General features: G+C 36.0%; 2 protein-coding genes across 5 annotated transcripts; both read right to left on the reverse strand.

Moving 5' to 3' along the window:
* Nucleotides 1–9,155: 9,155 nt before the first annotated feature.
* LOC139895892 (large ribosomal subunit protein uL23-like) lies at nt 9,156–11,246 on the reverse strand. Its single transcript, XM_071878436.1, has 4 exons — nt 11,192–11,246; nt 11,040–11,089; nt 9,812–10,172; nt 9,156–9,411 (listed from the first exon to the last, which is right to left on the reverse strand). The coding sequence occupies exons 2-4, from the start codon at nt 11,050–11,052 to the stop codon at nt 9,327–9,329; spliced, it is 459 nt and encodes a 152-aa protein (XP_071734537.1). The 5' UTR covers nt 11,053–11,089; nt 11,192–11,246; the 3' UTR covers nt 9,156–9,326.
* An 829-nt stretch (nt 11,247–12,075) lies between these two features.
* Nucleotides 12,076–14,862, reverse strand: LOC139895893 (uncharacterized). Of its 4 annotated transcripts, none has more exons than XM_071878438.1 (5): nt 14,747–14,862; nt 14,331–14,542; nt 13,978–14,066; nt 13,630–13,734; nt 12,076–12,496 (listed from the first exon to the last, which is right to left on the reverse strand). In XM_071878438.1, exons 2-5 carry the CDS (start codon nt 14,512–14,514, stop codon nt 12,278–12,280), a joined length of 597 nt encoding a protein of 198 aa, XP_071734539.1. In that variant the 5' UTR covers nt 14,515–14,542; nt 14,747–14,862; the 3' UTR covers nt 12,076–12,277. The 4 variants fall into 4 exon arrangements, with proteins under 4 accessions (XP_071734539.1, XP_071734540.1, XP_071734541.1 ...); XM_071878439.1 differs by having other exon boundaries at nt 14,331–14,548; nt 14,747–14,826; XM_071878440.1 differs by having other exon boundaries at nt 14,331–14,538; nt 14,747–14,805.
* Nucleotides 14,863–16,116: the final 1,254 nt, after the last annotated feature.

Raw genomic sequence — 16,116 nt, forward strand, 5'->3', positions numbered from 1 at the left:
GTTATTATTATTATTATTATTATTATTATTTATTGTTAAAAGGAGCAAATGACACACCCTATGACTCACACATATTTATTTAACTAAAATTTTATGTAAATATGTGGACTTACTTTATATGAAATGATATATGATGATATGAAATACGCGGAGTATGATTCATACATTCATATATGTAAGTATGTAGCATTAACAAAGCTTAAAGATAAAATGTGAAATGTTACTTCACCATTTTCTTAAACATAATTTAACATCATCAGTTATAAAAATTTATAGTTGTATTTAACGCAAGCTAACCTTTAATGCCATTTTTCAGTTGTGGGTTGTTGGCTAGATCCGAGATCACGTCGACGCATGTGCATGCTCCATTTATGTTCACGATAATAACACGTGGAATGGCGTTTCCTTTAGACCACCAGTACCGACGTATTCAAATTTTAAATAAGTATACCACTTCTGGTTTAACAAAAAGTATACTCCGTAACTTATAAAATTGCAAGTGGTATCCGTTGGATTATAACCGACTTGTTAAAATTGTTTCAATTTCAACTGTTATTTAGCAGAAAGGAAAGTCGTGGAAAACCGCTTTTATCGAGGCGTAGAAGACGTGAGTGACGGTGATCTAGCGACGGTAACACAACTAATAATAGTAGGACGGCGTTTGTCAACTAAGTGACAGAGGGGAGAATGACATTTAAGTATTATTCGACCGATCATAATTTAACATGAATATATTTATATTACTAATTTATCTTTTTTCCACTCAAGTTTCAATTATATTCAAATCACTCAACTCATATTTAAGAATCACCACTATTTATCTTCACTCCATAACATTATCACGTCAAAGTAAGAAATCAGTTTTTATAGGAAAAAAAAAATTCATCATCTGACTCCACGCCACTTGTTAAAATACAATGCAAATTTAGAATAATATAGAATTAGTATATGTATATGGGTAAAATATCTAGATATTAATATGTATCTAGATATTAAAATGTAAAGAAAAATCTAGATATTTATGTGTGTAAGAAATATCTAGATATTTATATGTATAAAAATATCTAGATATTTATATATATCCATGAAAATATCTAGTTTCTAGAAACTTCCATGGAGTACTATAAATAGGGGTGAGAGTTTCATTTGTGTTGTGAGAGTTGTGAGGAAGTAAGAAGAGTGTGAGTTAGAGAAGAGAAAATTATAAGTAAGTAATATTGTAATTGTATTTTGTATTAATAAAAGTGTTCTTTGTTAAGTTTCCCGATTAAGCCTTAGTTTGTGTTTAAGTTCTTAGTGCACTTGTGTTATTTTTATTATATGGTCGGCTCTGCCGCCTAAGTGATACATGGTCGGTTATACCGCCTAAATGATATATGGTCGACACTGTCGCCTAAGTACTATTGTGCACTAAGAATTCATAAAATTAAAGGCTAATCAACGTCAAAGTGTTGGTGTAGTGAGTCTAGTATAGTCTAGATCCTCTATAGTGGGTGTGTTGGGCTCGTCGAAGCTTCCAACAAGTGGTATCAGAGCAGGTCGTTCGGGACCATTTCTAGTGGAGGAAATCGGTAAACGTTGGACGTTTACATCGACTTGTTTTCACCAAGGCTCTAAGGGAGATTCTATCGGAGCACAGTTAGGAACTGTGAAAGCTCATCGGTCTGGGACCAAGCTTATTGGACGTTGGACGTCATGATGGCAGATCTTGCAAGTACGAGCAGTGGAATCAAGAGTCTCAATAACCACAACTATGGTTATTGGCGGACTTGTATAGAATCTTACCTACAAGGACAAGATTTATGGGAAATAGTTGCTGGTAGTGACACAACGCCTCCACCGAAAGAAAATGTTGAAGCCTTGAGAAAATGGAACATCAAGGCCGGGAAGGCTTTATTTATATTGAAGACTACAATCGAGGAGGATCTATTGGAGCACATCCGTGACGAGAAAACACCAAAGGCAGCTTGGGAAACTTTTGAAAAATTATTTTCAAAGAAGAATGAAGCACGCCTCCAGCTCTTGGAAAATGAGCTCGCGGGTATCTCACAAGGAAGTCTATCTATTTCTCAGTATTTCACCAAGGTGAAATCTATCTGCCGTGAGATATCTCAACTTGCTCCTGAAGAGAAAGTGAGTGAAGCAAGGATGAAGAGAATTATCATCCACGGCCTAAGATCCGAGTATAATGGATTTATAGCCGCTGTGAGAGGATGGCCTACTCAACCATCATTAATAGAGCTGGAGAATTTATTGGCTAACCAAGAGGCATTAGCCAAGCAGATGAATGAAGTGAGCATAAAAGACGGAGAAAATGCACTTTTCACCAATAAGAAGAAAGCAACATCTCGAAGACAAGAGGCGATGAAAGAAAGTAAGACATATGGGTGGAAGGGTCACCCAAAATCAAAAGGCAACGCTTTAGGGGGAGCTCAACAAGGAAGAAGAGATCATCGCCAACAATACGGGGAAAATGATAAGAGAAAGAATGATGAATGCTTCAATTGTGGCAAGAAGGGTCATTTTGCTCGAGATTGTAGATTCTCCAGAAGGCGAACTTTCGAAGAAAATGTGTCCGCCGCAAGAGATGAGAAGAAAGAGGTCACATTCGAAGCAACCATTAATGAGGAAACATGGGATGCAGAAGCTGGACTCTCTGTTGAAGCTGACATAAATGATCAAGCTCTTACAACAACTTTAAAGTCAAAAATAAACTACAAAGATGATTGGATCATCGATTCTGGGTGCTCAAATCATATGACCAACGATGAGACAAAGCTGCAAGAAATGGAGGATTACAAAGGAAAGAGAGTCGTGTTGACAGCCAACAATTCAAGGTTATCTATTTCTCACATTGGAAAGACAATAATTCCAAATTAAGGCGACTCTCAAAAGCTCCAACTCGAGAAGGTGTATCTTGTCCCTGGCCTAAAGAAGAATTTACTATCAGTACCACAATTGACAGCAGAAGGGAATTATGTGCTCTTTGGACCAGAAGATGTGTCAGTATTCAAGAGAGTGAAGGTGGTTGGCAATCCAATTATGCAAGGAAGAAGAATAGAGTCGGTCTATGTACTATCTGCTGAAACATCATATGTGGATAAGACTCGAAAAAATGAGAATGCTGATCTTTGGCATGAACGTCTTGGGCATGTGGGCTACAATAAGTTAAAGGAGATGATGGTGAAATGCATAGTAAATGGGCTTCCTCAAATTGATATCCGAACAGATACAATATGTGCTGGATGTCAATTTGGAAAAGCTCACCAATTGCCATTCAAGGAGTCACAACATCAGTCCAAGACACCACTAGAGCTCATACACTCAGATGTCTTCGGCCCAGTGAAACAAACATCACTTGGAGGTATGAAATATATGGTGACATTCATTGATGACTTCTCAAGATATGTGTGGGTTTACTTCATGAAGGAGAAGTCGGAGACTTTTCTGAAGTTTAAAGAGTTCAAGAACAAGGTAGAAAGTGAGCTCAATAATAAGATTCGATGCTTACGCACAGATAATGGAGGAGAATATTTATCAACCGAGTTCAATATCTATCTTGAGAAGCACAAGATCAGAAGGCAATTAACTTGCCCTAATACTCCACAACAGAATGGAGTGGCAGAACGTAAGAATCGTCATCTTACTGAAACTTGTCGAAGTATGCTTCATGGTAAGAATGTACCAGGAAGATTTTGGGCCGAATGTATGAGGACGGCTTCATACGCGATTAACAGACTCCCACAAACAAAGTTGGGATATATTTCACCATATGAAAGATTATGGAAGATCAATCCAACCGTCAACCATCTCAAGGTGTTTGGATGTGTATGCTACGTCTTTGTACCAGATCATCTACGAAGCAAATTTGATAAGAAGGCAATTCGGTGCATTTTTGTCGGTTATGATGATTCAAGAAAAGGTTGAAGATGTTGTGATCTAAATACTGGAAAGTGTCATACTTCAAGAAATGTGGTATTTGATGAAGCTTCTTCATGGTGGTCACCTCAAAAGATAGAGCTTCCAGAATCTCATGGATTAGAAGAAGGTCCGGAAGAAAAAGAAGAGCCTAAAGAGCAGATACTGGATCCAATAAAAGAAGGAGAAGGGTCGTACTCTAAGGAAAAGATTCCATGAAAAACTGGGGTACATCAATCTACATCCGAAGAGGTTCGTCCAAGCCAAGTGGATGCCGAGGAGCATGTGCAAGAATTACGGAGATCAACAAGGTCGAGGAAACCTAATCCGAGGTATGTCAATGCTGCTCATGTGAATGAATCAATACCTATTGAGCCTTCCACTTATGAAGAAGCAGCACAAAGTCAAGAATGGCAGAAAGCGATGGAAGAAGAAATTAATGCACTAAAAGAAAACCAGACATGGAGTTTAGTTCCAAAGCCAAAAGATGTAAAACCAATATCTTGTAAATGGGTTTACAAGGTGAAGACTCGATCAGATGGCTCCATTGAAAGGTATAAAGCTCGACTTGTTGCTAGAGGTTTTTCTCAACAATATGGGCTGGATTATGAAGAAACGTTTAGTCCAGTGGCGAAGATCACAACAATTCGAGTTCTACTAGCTTTAGCTGCTAGCAAATCTTGGAAGTTATGGCAGATGGATGTCAAGAACGCTTTCTTACATGGAGAACTTGACAAAGACATTTATATGGAGCAACCAAGAGGCTTTGAGAACAAGATCCATCCTGAGCATGTCTGCAAATTAAATAAAGTACTATACGGCTTGAAGCAGGCTCCAAGAGCTTGGTACGGGAAGATTGGCGAGTTCTTAGTACAAAGCGGTTTCACAGTTGCTCCTTCAGATTCTAGTTTATTTGTGAAACAAGATCAAGGAAAACTAGCCATAGTGCTAGTATATGTGGATGACTTAATCATCACGGGAGATCACTATGAGGAGATCCAAAGAACAAGAGAGAATCTGTCTATCAGATTTCATATGAAGGAGCTTGGAGAACTCAAACATTTTCTTGGACTCGAAATAGAGCAGAAAATAGAAGGATTATTTCTGGGACAACAGAAATATGCGCGAGATCTTTTACAAAAGTACGGAATGCTTAATTGCAAACCTATCTCAACTCCGATGGATCCGAATACAAAACTACGAGCAGATGAAGGAAAAAGTCTTCAAGATGTTACCATGTATCGAAAGATGGTCGGAAGTCTTATTTATCTCACACTAAGCCGGCCAGATATATCTTATGCAGTTGGAGTGGTTAGTCAATACATGAGCAATCCGAAGAAGCCTCACCTTGATGTTGTACGACGCATCTTAAGGTATGTTAAAGGCACTATTAACTTTGGTATTTTATACAAGAAAACAAAAGAATGTCACGTGACTGGATATTGTGACGCCGATTACGCTGCAGACTATGATACACGACGGTCAACAACTGGATACATGTTTAGTCTTGGATCGGGAGTAATATCATGGTGCAGCAAGAGACAACCAACAGTATCCTTGTCAAGCACTGAAGCAGAATATCGATCGGCAGCATCAGCAACACAAGAAATTATGTGGTTGAAGCAACTAATGGAAGATCTTCATCAATCAACAGATTATCAAGTAAAGCTTTTCTGCAATAACCTATCAGCTATTCGTCTAGCAGAAAATCCAGTCTTTCATGCGAGAACAAAACATATAGAAGTGCACTATCACTATGTTCACGAGAAGGTCCTTGAAGGAGAGATCAAGATGATGCCAACAAAGACAGATGAACAGGTTGCAGATATATTCACCAAGAGCCTAAGTAAACCGAAGTTTACAAAATTCAGAGAAGCACTTGGAATGGTCTGCAAGACATCGTTGGAAGAAAATTTGCATTGAGGGGGAGTGTTAAAATACAATGCAAATTTAGAATAATATAGAATTAGTATATGTATATGGGTAAAATATCTAGATATTAATATGTATCTAGATATTAAAATGTAAAGAAAAATCTAGATATTTATGTGTGTAAGAAATATTTAGATATTTATATGTATAAAAATATCTAGATATTTATATATATCCATGGAAATATCTAGTTTCTAGAAACTTCCATGGAGTTAGGGGTGGTCAGTATTTGGTTTGAAACCGTGGAACCCGAAAACCAAACCGAAACCAAACCGGAAAAAAACCAAACCGAATTTGAAAAACGGTTTTCGGATCGAGTCAAACCGAAACCGAATTTGAATTCGGTTTTCGGTTTTGAAAATTCTGAATTCGGTTTAACCGAAAACCGAATTCAAAACCGAATTCAAAATTTTTATATATTTAATTTGTATATTTATGTTTTAATGTCATTATAATTTGGGACTCAATCAATAAAATATGTTCTCACCCATATAACGATTTGGTAACTCACATTATAATTAAGTTACTCAAATTATTATGTTCTTCTTCTTAATAACAGAAGTGGTAAACGTCATAATTAAGCTGTAAATATTAATAAATAATCGAATTCATGAAAATTTAATAGTACGTCATTGTTTTAGGATACAAATAACTAAGGCATCAGTAACGTCACAATTAAACTACCATCGTTCTCAGTTTTTTCATAATATTCGGTTTTAACCGAAAACCGAACCGAATCCGAATTTGAATTCGGTTTTCGGTTCGGTTCGGTTTTAACTTTGAATTCGATTTTCGGTTCGGTTTTCGGTTTTGCGCAAAAAAAAAATCAAAACCGAATACACCGAACCGAATAAACCGAACAAACCGAAAACCGAACCGATGAACACCCCTACATGGAGTAGTATAAATAGGGGTGAGAGTTTCATTTGTGTTGTGAGAGTTGTGAGGAAGTAAGAAGAGTGTGAGTTAGAGAAGAGAAAACTTATAAGTAAGTAATATTGTAATTGTATTTTGTATTAATTAAAAGTGTTCTTTGTTAAGTTTCCCGATTAAGCCTTAGTTTGTGTTTAAGTTCTTAGTGCACTTGTGTTATTTTTATTATATGGTCGGCTCGGCCGCCTAAGTGATACATGGTCGGTTATACCGCCTAAATGATATATGGTCGACACTGTCGCCTAAGTACTATTGTGCACTAAGAATTCATAAAATTAAAGGCTAATCAACGTCAAAGTGTTGGTGTAGTGAGTCTAGTATAGTCTAGATCCTCTATAGTGGGTGTGTTGGGCTCGTCGAAGCTTCCAACACCACTGTCACGATTAAAAATGGTCTATCGAAATAGTCGGGTTCATTACAACAAGAACAACAACAATACTCAATCCCACATGTATAGGCCGAATAGGGTATGGGGAGGTAAGAAATCAGTTTTTATAAAATAAAAAAAAAAATAAAAAAAAAAAATCAGATTCATCATCTGACTCCACGCCACTGTCACGGTTAAAAATGGTCTATCGAAATAGTCGGGTTCATTACAACAACAACAACAACAACAACAACAACAACAACAACAATACCCAATCTCACATGTATAGGGTATGGGGGGATGTGAGACGTAGAAAATCTTTCCTCTATCCTAGAATAGAGAGAAATCATTTCTTTACCTCGAGTAAAACACTCCCAAGATTAGAGAAAGTCCTCCCTCTCTCTGTTCGACGGATAAAGAGATTGCTTTCAAATAGACATGAGGAAAAAAAAAGATAAATATATAAATAAATATATAATAATAAAATAAAATAAAAAAAATAAAAATAAATAAAAAACGCGCCATGAAAATAGTGGAATCAAATTTTCATGGGTTTTACATCATGCCTTGAGTTCACTTTAAGCTCTAAGCGGCATTCAAGTCGTCAATAAATCGACGCATGTTGTTGGCTCACTTAATAGAGCTGTATAAAAAAGAAAAAGAAAATAAAATACTTGCATATTATGAAAAAATAAATTGATGATTTTTATTATTTTCAAGTAGAAGTAGGGATGTAAACGGGTATGAGAAAAGTTAGAACTCGATTAAACTAATTTAAAATTTAAAGTATTTGAACTCAACCAGTTTGACAAATTTCAAGTTCAACTTCTTTTTTCTTTTTTTTTCTTTTTTTTAGTTTTCAGAGGAAACCTCCTTTGAACCATTCAGACTTGCCTAACTGGTCACCAAGTTGCCCAATGAAGCACACCACCCGAGTTCAATTCCTGGCTATGCCAAATTGTTCAAAAAGGAAGTGTGACAAGAGGGTGCGCATAATGCGCAATTCACCCGGTACCAGATCTCGCGCTCGGGGCTTGATTACCCGAGGCTTTACCTTCTATGAAGGAGCCAATGTGCTCGTTCAAATGAGGGTATCCTCGCTTACCAAAAAAAAAAAAAAAAAAAAAAACTCCTTTGCACCAACTACGTTAGGTACGCACTAGTGACAAAAAAAACCCTGGGTGACAAGCCTCCGAGCGACAAGACCCGTAATCGGGTGTATTTTACACATTGGCGCCCCCTCCAATCAAGAGCCCATTTTAATTCGATCTTTAATGTTACCAAGATTCGAACTTGAGTCTCCTGCTTCACGGGAAACTTGGTGGCCAATGGGTTATGCCAAAGTGGTTTTAGTTTGACTTCTTTATAGTACTATAAGAGTAAAAAATAATAGTTGTTATTTTATATTTTTAGAAACAAGTTAATGGCAACCTTGAGGGTTGTCGTTTTTTACGCATAAAACACTTGTACAATCAAGCAACCGTCACCATAAAGTTTATAACTATCGTATACAAGCATTTTAAGTGTGTTAACGACAACCCTTAATTCTCTCGATAGCAAAATCCTTATTTTTCTAATCCTTAAGAGTTTTTCAGTTTGTTCAGTTTTCCGATGACCAAAGTTTGTGCAGTCGTTCTCCAGCATTATCACCAACATTCTCTTGATGCGGTTTCGTTTCGCTGGTTGCACAAGTTTTCATACACCTCGTGGATGAGGAAAAAGCACCCAAATTTATTTTGTAGGTTGTAGCCCATTTGATGAAACGTGTGTACTCACAAGATCAAACGCCAGATGTGTTTGTGTTCGATATGCAGGCCATGCAGATAGTCTCGATTCAAAATCTTTGTGCTATCAGAGCATTCATATAAGTGAGCAAAAAACCCATTATAAAATTCTCTTTGGTCCCAACTGAGATCCATAAGCACATACGGAGTAAGTTGCAGAGTGAAGGACGAAGGAATGATAAGTTATATGGCACAATCAATAACGAACATAAACAATGGTAGATAAAAACATACCCTCACATAATAACTCCCAACTGTCAGTATGATTCAGTAGCATATTTGATCCACACCTCAAAGGAAACATAATAACTTTTGGTTCTCTACTAAAAACAACAAAACTGAAAACAATGTCAAATTGACAATACCACTGTAACTGTAGCTAATGCTAAAGCTTAGATGATTCCAATCTTGTTTGCAACATCCAAAGCGTCATAATCTGGAGTTAAGCGAACGTATGCTTTTTTGGTTCCGTCAGGTCTGCGATACATCATAAAAAAAAACGTAAACAATGAGCACACTAATGCATACTCGCCAAATAAAAGTCCAAACAAACATAAAAAAATGGTTATAGATAAATGCAAGAGTTGATAAACAGAACGATTAATATGTGTACATTAACTTAATATTCTAAATTTTTCATGGGGGAGAAACTATTCTAGTTATATAATAAAATTCCCAAAAAAGATTACTCATTTACTTATTAAATGGCTGATTTGGATTATGCTTTATCTCAAACAGGTCAGCTACAAATAAAAATAAGCAGAAAGAAACAGCTAAAATGAACCAAACAACTCAAATTAGTTGGTTAATATAGCAATAACAGGCTTTAAGTGGTAGTCAAATTAACGGCCTTACATATTTATGACAAGAAATATACCTGATTAGAGTGTTCACTTTCTTGGTTTGGATGTCGTACATCTTCTTCACCGCAGCTTTAATCTTTTTCTTATCAGCACGAATATCAACAATGAAAACAAGTGTGTTGTTATCTTCAATCTTTTTCATTGCTGATTCTGTAGTCAACGGATACTTAAGAATCTGATAATGGTCCAATTTGTTTCTGGGAGGTGCACTGATTCGAGGATACTTTGGGTTCCTGTCAGTCTTCAATGTCTTTGGGCGGTGAAAGGTAACCTTGGTTCGGATCTTCTTTGCCTTCTTTTTGAAGGTTGAACCAGTCTTCACAGCCTTGGCTGTCTTCAAAGCTTGTGACTTTGCATCACCTTTCTTCATGGTATCTGCAGTTTAAAAAGATACAAGTTTTAGCATAACTAATAATAGGATATGCAAGTGAAGTTCTTTCAACATAAATAACAAAATGATATACAAATAAATGGGGTAAACTGCCAATCAATAGACTCCTAGAAAAACATCTAAGAATAATTTTCTTACCTACAGAATAAAGAACAAATAAGTCACTTAAAGAAGCGTAATTGAACAGAAATGTAAACAATACATTAATATTAACAGTAAGCTTATGACATCATGAAGATTTTGAGATTAGCAGGGCAAATGGCTCCGCAAAGGGTGATGATATATCCAACAAGGTTTTTGATAAATCCACTCAAATTGAGCATTACTTGTTTGTACAGTACAATCTGTCCATGCACAGAATGAGTGCATTTATCGAAATATTTGTTGGATATATCACTACCCGCAAATTAAAAAACATTGCATGTTTACTAAACCGCTAAAGATTAAAAAACAGTATACTGATCATTCAACATCAAGTCATCAACATAGATATACAAAACTATTAGTGTTCAAAATTTCTAATAAATGATTCGAATCACACATCATTACATCAAATTTATTCTACCCAAACTGTTATAATAAAAAAAAATAAAAAAAATACGGAGTACAGTTTATTTCATGATCCAATTACGAAGTTAACACCAATTAATGAAAATGAAAAACTGAAACCACTAATTATCTCATTGTAGGTGCGGCATTAAAAGCATTACACAGAAAATATGATTTTCGCCATTCGGAACACTAAATTAGATGTTAATTTCTCAATAGCTGAAATTACATGCATATAAGTAAATTAAAGAGTGATGGAATTACATAATAAGCGCTTAGATTGTAAAAAAAAAAAAGCATACCTTTAGGTGCCATTGCTACTCCAACAACAGATTAACTGAAATTAGTAAAACTGTAAAGCAAACAAATTAGAAGATAGATTTAAATAAGTCTATAATCACGTAGACGTGTAACATACAAATTGTAACTATTAAATAAGTGTGCGAGATATTACCCTGCAAAACGATGACGAGGAAGAGTTGCGGCAGCTAGGGTTTCGAGTACAGTGAGATGATATTTATAAGTAGGCAAAACAAATAGTTTAAATGGGCCACAGGGTTTTAGTAGGTATGTTTATTTGCGTTGGGGCCCAATTATTAAGCCCAGTAGCCTACTGGGAAGTCAGTACTCACTGTGAGATAGAGATTCTTATACTGAAAATTTTGTGGGATGCTAGATGGAATAAAATTTTTATATATGATAGTATACATAAGAAATCAAAGAGTGAAAAGTGAAAAAAAGTACTTGTAGGACATTGTTATGTCAAGTTGTCAATGCAAAAGTTGTTCACGACATGTTTGTTATCGATTGATACTGAATTATTCGAGGAGAAGTTCGTTTGTTTAGAAGGGAACCAATATTAACATAATATTTTGTATTTTTGTTAATACAGACTTTAATCTAAGATAGTCTATTGAATGGATTATGATGTCTTCTTAAATCTAAGTTTTGTACATTACTAGCATCATATTTTGAGGTTGTTAAGAAAATGGTCGGAAACGGCCACGAGATGACAAATTTTATGTTATGTACATTTGAGTAAAAATATTTGCCGTCCTCAAATAGGCTGAACCTGAGAATTTTCATCTTTTTAATTGACAAATAACGGATTCTATTTGTATCTTTTGTTCACATTCTTTTTTCCTAAGGGAATGATAACATGGTTATAGTTAAGAACGTAAATTGAGGAAGGATAAGCAGCTACTTGTAAACATGCAAGTATAAAGCTAAACTTTTATTTGTTAAGCATTGCATAAGCCATTCAAGTAGAGAATAAACTTAATACATCAATACTTTTATCAGGTATAATAGTCAATACAACCACAATGATTTGTACCACACTGGAATTAGACATCCAAAACGACATAAAAGTATTGCATAACATATCGCTGTCAAAAACATCAAGTCATTATTGCTCTGATGACATACCAAAATCGGGCTTACGCACTAAGAAAAACTTTAAGAACATTACATAATTGTATATGAAATACAACTTTTCCAAAAATAAGTACCACATGTATAATCATTAACCAGCACAACCTCAGGGTCTGCCACCTCTGTTTCTCCTAGAAGTAACTGTTGTCCAGCCATCGGTATCCACTACTGGTGTGGGTGCTCGTGCAGGTGTTTGTGCCGGCTCATTACGAGTCATGCCTGGAGTATTTAAAGATGGGTCAAGCTCATCTGCCATTTCCATTGACTCGTCCCCTGAACTTGATGCTGAATCTGAAGAATCATCATCATCACCACCATTTACAACCTATCAAGTTGCATGAGTAATAAAATCACATTATATTATCAGTTACAGAGCATGATGAAATCAGCGTATTCAATTTTCTAGTTGGGTGCGATTGGCAGGTTGGGTAACATATCAGAATGTCTATGGGTCAACACTGGTAGTTTATGTAAGGGGGGAACAGGGTCAGATTTATACATAGATACTTAGATACAAGAAATAATACATTGAGATATCATTACATATCAGCATTTCATCAGAATATATGCATTCAATGTTGTAAAAATCGGATTTGATCGCAGATTAAACAGCGATCAATCATTTTTAGAGGCCCGATCAGATTAATCAAAATCGGTCAACCCTTGGTGAACGAGGATTAATCAGGATTAGTCGGTCAACATCTGATTGATCGATCATAGTAGCGATTAATCGGACACCATAAATCGGAGATTAGCCGGATTAATCGGGATTAATACGTCATGGTAGTGATTAATAGTTCAAAATAGGCCAAAGTCAAGCTTAATCATACTTGGTCAACATTCGATTAATCCCGGACTTGCCAACATCCCGACCAATTACTCCCTCCAACATCCCGACCAATTACTCCCTAATTACTGTTTTCTGCAACCTTGTATGCATTGACAATAATGCACTTAAACTGTCTTTAGACCCACGGGAACTATCTTTGAGAAATCATTATCCATACTGACTCATTTACAAGTAAACAATGAAGCTAAATTTAGACCCACGTGAACTATTTTTGAGAAATCATCATCCAAATTGACCCATTTAAAAGTAAACTAACGCTACGTTTAGCAGACATATTCCAGCCAGCATGCTATTGCACCTAGCGCGCAGACTATCATGGCGTCTTGGGTCTTAATATCAATGTCACATATACTATATAGCAAAACAAAGTTACCCAACAGTAATTCAAATTGATGCTTTTATTTTCGTAATAGTGGAGAACTCCCATTATACTGATAAAAACTTCTAAGAAACAGAACAATAACATTTCATGCCAACAAAACCAAGACAGCGTATCTTGAAAAATATGCTATTTATACAGAATAAGTAACTTAAGGAATACATGTCGTGTTTTAGTTGAAATGAAGATTGTCTAAGATTATGAAAAGCTAATGAAATTCACATAGTACCTGCATCCGATGATTAGTTGTAGGAATTGATTGCCTTAGTCGTTCGATTGAGATAAAGTTACCTTCCAAACATTCTTCATGCATGATCATCAGATTATCTGATATCTGATTAAAAAAAGAGTACGATAAGATAGACAAATCAGCTAAAAGCCTAAAAAACAAGAAAAATGACATATGAACAATCTAATAAAAAACACATTGAAAGATAAAACGTTGAAAGACCAACATATAAGAGTGCAATTCTTTACAGTAATATATAAACTTTAGAAAAGTTTGAAACAATGACAATGAAAGAAATATGCATGACCCGTTCACGTCAAGAACATGACATACAAAGAAGAGTCTTACCTCCTCAATGCTACCATCGTCAATCTCAGTATTAAGAGAGAGCATAAAATCATCAAGCAAATTCTCCAAGTCGTCGACATATAACGCTTCTGTAAAACAGACAAATTTATTAAGACAGAGACAGAAAAGGATGCAAGTTTTAAAGTTTAATGAACTCAAAAACCTTAATGAATACGTGTTTTAAAAACAAGAATTATACATTAAGAAGCAGTATCGGCTAATCATCATATAAAACTTGATTGTTGAAACAGAAACCAACTAATGCGCACCAAATTGCCATTATTTATATGCATATACAAATATACAATTTATATTCCAAACAGAAAATAATAAAGTTTTATTGTAAAATGTACCAGCAGGTCTAATTAGCCAATGATAGATATCAGCAGCAAGCTGTTGAGCTTTGTGTCGAGTATCACGCCCACCCCATTCGTTCTGAATAGCCATCTGAAGTGCACTCCATCTACCTAATAGCAGATCAATTCCTTCTCTAAGCTGATTAACAGCCTCAGCTGTCAGTTGTGCAGGTACCACCATTGCAGTGAAAACACCTACAAGACTCTAACTAAACCTTGACATTGATTTGTGATCAACAAATTGACAACCATATAGTAATCAAGGTGAAAAATATTGTAATAATTGCAAAGCGAAATAACATGAATCAACATAAAACTTAGCCATATTGAAATTAAGATACACGTGGTTACATATATACGTTCATAAGTAATTAAAGATAAATTGAATTAACGTGTAGTAGATGATGACTTACTGATTATAGCTAACTGTGATATAGGGTTTGAAAAGTTACGAGGAGCTGGATGGAGAAAATGGAAGCAGCAGCGGCTACAAAGCTTTTGTAAACAGAGGTGGGATTAGAGATTTAGAGTACGATTTTGGTGTGTGAAGAAAGGGCGCAGATGTGAATTAGAAATGGCAGAGTTGGGCCTATTTGTGTATATACTCCGACCCAACAAGACTACTAACCCAATAATTTGGGCCTTATTTTAGTCGTAAGTCCTAACATACCGTAAATTTTTAGCATTTAATCGAAAGCTCGCAAACTCTGTGTTTTTAGCATAAAATCGAAAGCTCGCAATTTGGGCCTTATATTAATTTTTTGGGATTTTGCCCAACTTTTCCTACAATTTTGCATGAGACCCCAAGGAAAAAAAAAAAAAAAAAGTTGAAAAAAATGCCTACGCAAGTCGCAAGATACCTTGCGACCAGACCGCCCAAGGCGCAAATTTGTGACCTTGCGCCTTACGTCCTTGCGTTTTTGCTGTTATATAAACAAACAAAAAAACTGTTGTTTCTCACTTTCCCCATTTGCTCCCTTGCGACCATTCACACACACTAACACCTTGCGCGTTCAATTCCTCATTTTGCGACCCATTACACATCCCACCATCATCGTCGATCATTTGGAGCATCACCACCATCAGCGTCACGACCACCATCACCTCAACGCAGAAACCCTAATATCGTACAAACAGCCATAGATCCGTGTTTTAATCCCCGATGGCAGAAGATCCGAGTAGATCTCAGAGTCAACCTCAGGTTAGTGCCACTCATCCTCTCAAATCGTTCAATCTCTCTCACTCAAATAGTTTCGCACACCAAGTGCTCGATTAAATGCCTCATCGAATATTTTGTTTTGTTTTAATGTTATGGTTGTTTCTACTTGATTATTTTCGCAAACATATGCTTTTTTAAGCGGTATTAATCGGTTTTACATCGAATTTCTGGGAAAAATTGTAAAACATAATGGGCGCAAGGTAGACCTTGCGTCCTTGCGTTTTGTTGATCGTTGATGGCGCAAGTTTATGCTTGCATCCTTGCGCCTTGTGGATGTAGCAGGCGCAAGATAGAGTTTGCGACTATGCGTCTCCCTTTTAAGAAACGCAAATTTGTTCTTGCGTCTTTGCGGATGTCATTTTTTAACAGAGAATTCTTTGTTTTCAGGGATATGTTGAAGCCAAGCTAACGATGAAGAATATGTTGACTCTTATACATGTGGTGAAGAAAGCCTTGACTGAAAATCAACAATTTTTTTTTAGAATTACACGTTTCGGTCCGTGTTTAGATTTAGTATACACGAGCAATGATCCCGGTCTAGTACATGCCATGCTCCAACGAAAA

Source organism: Rutidosis leptorrhynchoides, chromosome 3 (genome assembly GCF_046630445.1).
Source record: "Rutidosis leptorrhynchoides isolate AG116_Rl617_1_P2 chromosome 3, CSIRO_AGI_Rlap_v1, whole genome shotgun sequence".
Classification (NCBI taxonomy): Eukaryota; Viridiplantae; Streptophyta; class Magnoliopsida; order Asterales; family Asteraceae; genus Rutidosis; species Rutidosis leptorrhynchoides.